Here is a 6,149-nt window from a genome sequence, read left to right as displayed (position 1 = left end):
CGGGGGTGTGCGGGGACGGGGGTGTGCGGGGAGCGCGCGCAGGGGCCTGGGAAATGGCGGGAACGGGGGGCGGACCCGAGGGAGACGGGGCTCGAGAGACAAAGGGCCGCCGCGGCAGCGTTCCGTGGAAGAGGGGGGGGTGTGCCCCCACTCCACCCCCACCACGCGAGGAAGCTTGGGAGGGCGGGGTGGGGGGACAGGACGGGGTGACCCGAGCGGGTGTGGCCGGGGCGTGTGGCCTACACCTGTAACCCGTGCCCAGGAGGAGCTTATTAGTTCCAGACTAACCTGAAAACAGAAAAGGAGGGGGTGAGCACGGGCGGTGGGGGCTGTTAAGGTCCCTGGGGGAGAGGTAGGGGGAGTGTCACCCCAAATTGTGCATTAGACTTCTCTGAGTAGGACAGTGCCCCTCCCCCAAACGGGAGGGTTAAGCCCCTCCCCCTTCTAAGCACGGGGGGGGGGCGAGGGGGGGCCAGTATATCTGGCTGCAAAAGACCAACCCGCAGCTGTCAGAGCTGGGAAGCAAGCAGTAAGGCCTGAGTCGAAGCCACTAGTAACCCAGGCTGCTGCTGTGAAGCTGGTAAGGGTCCCAAGGCCTTGAATTATTTTGGAGAAAAAGAGGGAAATCCTGTGGAGATGCTAGATTGTTTTAACTCTTGATCTGCCTTCATCCCTAACATCATCAAGAAACACCCATTCCGCATTTTATTATTTTATTTATTTATTTGTCAGTCGTGGGGCTTGAACTCTGGGCCTGGTCACTGTCCCTCAGCTCTTCAGCTCAAGGCGAGCACTCTACCACTTGAGCCACAGCGCCACTTCCGGTTTTCTGAGTGGTTTGTTGGAGATAAGAGTCACACGGACTTTCCTTCCCTGGTTGGCTTTGAACTGTGATCCTCAGATCTCCGCCTCCTGAATAGCTAGGATGACAGGCGTGAGCCACTAGCGCTCTGCTTTTCTTTTCTTTTCTTTTATGTTGCTGGAGTTCAAACTCAAGGCCTCTTGTGCTAGGCAAACCTGGTCTCTACCATGGAGCTCCATTTCCCAGGATCCCCCTATTCCCCCTCGTATAGTAATTTGGCTCCAGGCCTCTGCTTGTTCAACAGGTACCCCTACCATTTGAGCCATCCCTCCAAGCCCATCTTTTTGCTGGTTATTTTATAGGCAAGAGTGTAGTGAATTTTTCTCCCTGGGTGTCCTTGAGCAGCCATCTTCCATATCTCAGCCTCTTGAGTAGTGTAACAGGTGTGAGCCACTGGCACCCAGCTAGGCTTTTGTGTGTGTGTGTGTGTGTTTCGCATGTGTGCAAAAAAATACTGGGGCTTGAACTCAGTTCCTCATGCTCTTGCTTGGCTTTTTTGCCATTTCTCTCTCTCTCCTTTTTTTAAGGAGAAACTCCTCCTCCCCTCTCCCTCCAAACGGTTGCTTCTTTCATTTTAAAAATCAGGAGTAGTACTGGAAGCATAGCTCTGTGGTAGAGTGCTTGCCTAACGTGCGAAGTTCTGGATTTCATTTCCAGCACTTGCAGTAAAGCTGAGGTGGTCTCTTCACTCCCAAGCAATGCAAAAGAATGGCTGACTCCGGCTCATTGAGTCAAACAGGACTCCGCATTCCCCCAGATTTTGGCTTCTTTCCTATTTGTGTTTTGTCTTGGCTCCATTTTCAGCAATCTGGCACCATATAAGGGTCTAACCTCGTGAAGTCCAGGCAAGAGAACACTCCAAGTGAATTTATCCCTCCTTGTAGAAGTACAGATGTTTTCTTTCAACTTTTCCTCCCCTGTTCCTCTGCGCTGGGGATCTAGCCAACTCCTAGGGCTTCATGTAGCACACGCTGTGCTACTGAACTAAAACTGCAACCCATAGCTACAGTTCCTAAATCCCATCCGTGTGCGCCCTTTATCTGAACTCCCAGCCCTGTTTTCTCCTGCGTTCCAAGCCCTTTCTCTGGCTTATTGCTTGTGTCTGTGGGGGAAGGGGTGCGGAGGAGGGGGGACTTGAAACCTAGGCCTAATGAATCCTGGGAATAAATTGTGATTTTTATTTATTTATTTTTGAGATAGTTTTACCATGTAGTCCTGGGTAGCCTCCAACTCTTGATTTTCCTATCTTGGCCTCCTGAGTAGTTAAAATTATAGAGATTCACCAGCATATCTAGCTCATTTTACTTATTATTTATTTGTATCCAGATGCTGGTGGTTTAAGCCTGTACTCCTTGTTACTCAGCAGGCTGAGATCTGAGCCAGCCCAGACAGATACATTTGCAAGATTCTGTATATCTGATTAACCAGCAAAATTCAGGGAGTGGAGGTGTGAATCAAGTGCTAGAGCCATGATAAAAGCTGAGTGAGAGTATGAGGCCAGGAAGTGGCGCTGTGGCTCAAGCGGTAGAGCACTCACCTTGGGCTGAAGAGCTGAGAGACAGCGTCAAAGCCGAGTTCAAGCTCCACGACCGACCAAAAAAAAAAAAAAAAGAGAGTATGAGGCCATGAATTCAAGCCCTAGTAACCCCTACACCCCCCCCCCCAAAACAACTACAACAACCAGTTATTTCCTGGAAGTTACCAAAATTATAATGATGCAGTTCATTTGTGTGATTAAAAAAACGAGACCAATTTTGAGTCTGGGCCTTATGACTTACACCAGTAATTCCAGCTACTTGTTAGGGGAAAATAGAGAATTTAGTTTGAATTAGTCAGGACAAAAAACAAAAACAAAAATTAGGCAGATTTTCATCTCAGCAAACAGATCAGACAGCTATAAATGAGGCAAAGGAGGATTTTAATCTCAGGCTGTCCCCAAACCCCCCCCCCAAAAAAAATCAAGAAAGATCCTATCTGAAAAATAACCTAAGCTAGGTGTTAGTGGCTCACACCTGTAATCCTAAATACTCAGGAGGCTGAGATCTGAGGATGGATGTTTGAAGCCAGCCCAATTAGGAAAGCTTATTTCCAATTAACCACCAGAAATCTGGAAGTAGAGCTGTGGCTCAAAAGTGGTAGAGTTGGGGGGGGGGCGGAGATGGGAAGGGGAAACAAAGGAGGAGGCAACAGTGCTTGATAAGAAATGTACTCACTATCTTGCCCATGTAATTGTAACCCCTCTGTATATTATTTTCACAATTAAAAAAAAAAAGTGGTAGAGTGCTAGCCTTGAGCAGAAAAGCTCAGGGACAGTGCCCAGGTCCTGAGTTCAAGACCCATGACCTACCAAAAGAAAAAGAAAGAAAGAAAGCCCAAAACACCTTGAGATTTGTTTCAAATGATAAGAGTACCTGCCTAGCAAGCACAGGATCCTAAGTTCAAGCCCCATTATCACCAAAAGAAATGCCCCAAAGAGTGATGGATGAGATCTGAACTCTTGAGAGGTAGAGGTAGAAAGCTGGGAGAGTTCAAGGCTAGCCTGGGATAGCAGAACTGTGTCAATAAGACACAAAGCTGTCCAACCGTGATTAATGAGGGGAGTGACCATTGCCCTAAAAGCCCAGCTGAAGGGCTGGGAAGGTGGCTCAGTGGTAGAGCGCTTGCCTTGCATGCATGAGGCCCTGGGTTCGATTCCTCAGCACCACATAAGCAAAAAAGAAAAAAGCCGGAAGTGGCGCTGTGGTTCAAGTGGTAGAGCGCTCGCCTTGAGCTGAATTGCTGACGGACAGCGCCCAGGCCCAGAGTTCAGGCCTCAGGACCGGACCAAGAAAAAAAAGTCCAGCTGAAGCTAAGCTTCGTGATTTACCAAGATGGGTGTATTCTTGGGGTGCATGCTGCGATGTTCCCCCCCACTCCCTCTCCTCTCCCGGAGCCATCCGTCAGGTGAGTGCTTCTGACGTGGCTCTCCGCCTCTGTCTAGGCGAGGGGCCTGATGTGCTGGTGTACAGCCTGGACTTCGGCGGGCACCTGCGGATGATGAAGCGAGTGCAGAACCTGCTGGGCCACTATCTGATCCACGGCTTCCGGGTGCGGCCCGAGCCCAAAGGAGACACTGACTCGGAGGCCATGATCGCCGTGTTTGGGAGCAAGGGGCTCCGCATCGTGAAGCTCAGCTGGGGTGAGAGCCGCTTCCGGGAGCTCTGGCGCTCGGGCTTGTGGACCATGTCCGACTGGATCTGGGACGTCCGCTGGCTCGAAGGCAACGTGGCCTTGGCGCTGGGCCACAACTCCGTGGTGCTCTACGACCCGGTGATAGGATGCATGCTCCAGGATGTGGCCTGCACCGACCGGTGCACGCTGTCGTCAGCCTGCCTGATCGGGGACACCTGGATGGAGCTGACCATTGTCGCCGGGGCCGTCTCCAACCAGCTCCTGGTGTGGTACCCAGCCACCGCCCTCACGGATGACAAGCCAGTGGCGCCCGACCGGCGGGTGAGCGGCCACGTCGGGGTGATCTTCAGCATGTCCTACTTGCAAAGCAAGGGCCTGCTGGCCACGGCCTCGGAAGACCGCAGCGTCCGGATCTGGAAGGTGGGTGACCTGCGCGTGCCCGGGGGGCGGGTGCAGAACATCGGCCACTGCTTCGGCCACAGCGCGCGCGTGTGGCAAGTCCGGCTCTTGGAGAATTACCTCATCAGCGCCGGGGAGGACTGTGTGTGCCTGGTGTGGAGCCACGAGGGGGAGATCCTCCAGGCCTTTCGGGGCCACCAGGGCCGCGGCATCCGAGCCATCGCCGCGCACGAGAGGCAGGCGTGGGTGATCACCGGGGGCGACGACTCCGGCATCCGCCTCTGGCACCTGGTGGGGCGCGGGTACCCAGGCCTGGGCGTCTCGGCGCTCTCCTTCAAGTCTCCCAGCAGGTCGGGCGTCCTCAAAGCCGTCACCCTGGCCGGCTCCTGGCGACTGCTGGCCGTGACTGACCAAGGAGCCCTGTATCTCTACGACCTGGAGGTCAAGTGCTGGGAGCAGCTGCTGGAGGATCCCAACTTCCAGTCTTACTGCCTCCTGGAGGCGGCGCCCGGGCCCGAGGGCTTCGGCCTGTGCGCCATGGCCAATGGGGAGGGCCGCGTCAAGGTGGTCCCCATCAACACCCCGACCGCCGCCGTGGACCGGACCCTGTTCCGCGGGAAGGTCCACAGCCTGAGCTGGGCCCTCCGAGGCTACGAGGAGCTGCTGCTGCTGGCCTCGGGCCCCGGCGGGGCGGTGGCCTGCCTGGAGATCTCGGCCGCGCCGTCGGGCAAGACCATCTACGTCAAGGAGCGCTGCCGGTACCAGCTGCCCCCGAGCAAGCAGCGCTGGCACACGTGCAGCGCCTTCCTGCCGCCCGGGGACTTCCTGGTGTGCGGGGACCGCCGGGGCTCCGTGCTGCTGTTCCCCGTGCGGCCCGGGCTGCCCCAGGACCCGCCGGCGGGCGGCGGGGCCGGGCCCGGGGCGCCGGGCGCGGGCGGCCAGCACGCGGCGGCCGGGTACGGCCCCGTGTCCACGCTGCACTCGCTGCACGGGAAGCAGGGGGTGACCTCGGTCACCTGCCACGGCGGCTACGTGTACACCACGGGCCGCGACGGCGCCTACTACCAGCTGTTCGTGCAGGGCGGCAAGCTGCAGCCGGTGCTGCGGCAGAAGGCGTGCCGGGGCATGAACTGGGTGGCGGGGCTGCGCATGGTGTCGGACGGCAGCACGGTCGTCCTGGGCTTCCACGCCAACGAGTTCGTGGTGTGGAGCCCGCGGTCGCACGAGAAGCTGCACATCGTCAACTGCGGCGGCGGCCACCGCTCCTGGGCCTTCTCCGACACGGAGGCGGCCATGGCCTTCGCCTTCCTCAAGGACGGGGACGTGATGCTGTACCGGGCGCTGGGTGGCTGCACGCGGCCCCACGTGATCCTGCGCGAGGGCCTGCACGGCCGGGAGATCACGTGCGTCCGGCGGGTGGGCACCGTCACCCTGGGGCCCGAGTTCGAGGTGCCCGGCCTGGAGCCGCCGGACGACCTGGAGCCGGCGCGCGAGGGGCCCGGCCCCATCGACATCGTGGTCACCTGCAGCGAGGACACCACCGTCTGCGTGCTGGCGCTGCCCACCACCACCGGCTCCGCGCACGCGCTCACGTCCGTCTGCAACCACATCTCCTCGGTGCGGAGTCTGGGCCTTATGACTTACACCAGTAATTCCAGCTACTTGTTAGGGGAAAATAGAGAATTTAGTTTGAATTAGTCAGGACAAAAAACAAAAA

At 56.6% G+C, this 6,149-nt stretch overlaps 1 protein-coding gene across 1 annotated transcript in view; it reads left to right on the top strand.

Annotated features, from left to right (window-relative positions):
- The window catches only part of Wdr6 (WD repeat domain 6), an 8,233-nt gene that overhangs the window by 464 nt on the left and 1,620 nt on the right, over nucleotides 1–6,149 (top strand). Inside the window, exon 2 of the mRNA XM_013028060.1 lies at nucleotides 3,843–6,096. Coding sequence (XP_012883514.1) covers nucleotides 3,843–6,096 — 2,254 coding nt within the window. The remainder of the gene's footprint in view (nucleotides 1–3,842; nucleotides 6,097–6,149) is intronic.

This window comes from Dipodomys ordii, unplaced genomic scaffold (assembly GCF_000151885.1).
Source record: "Dipodomys ordii isolate 6190 unplaced genomic scaffold, Dord_2.0 Scaffold107, whole genome shotgun sequence".
NCBI lineage: Eukaryota > Metazoa > Chordata > Mammalia > Rodentia > Heteromyidae > Dipodomys > Dipodomys ordii.
Note: the sequence above shows the minus strand (reverse complement) of the source record. Positions and strands in the feature narration are given on the sequence as shown.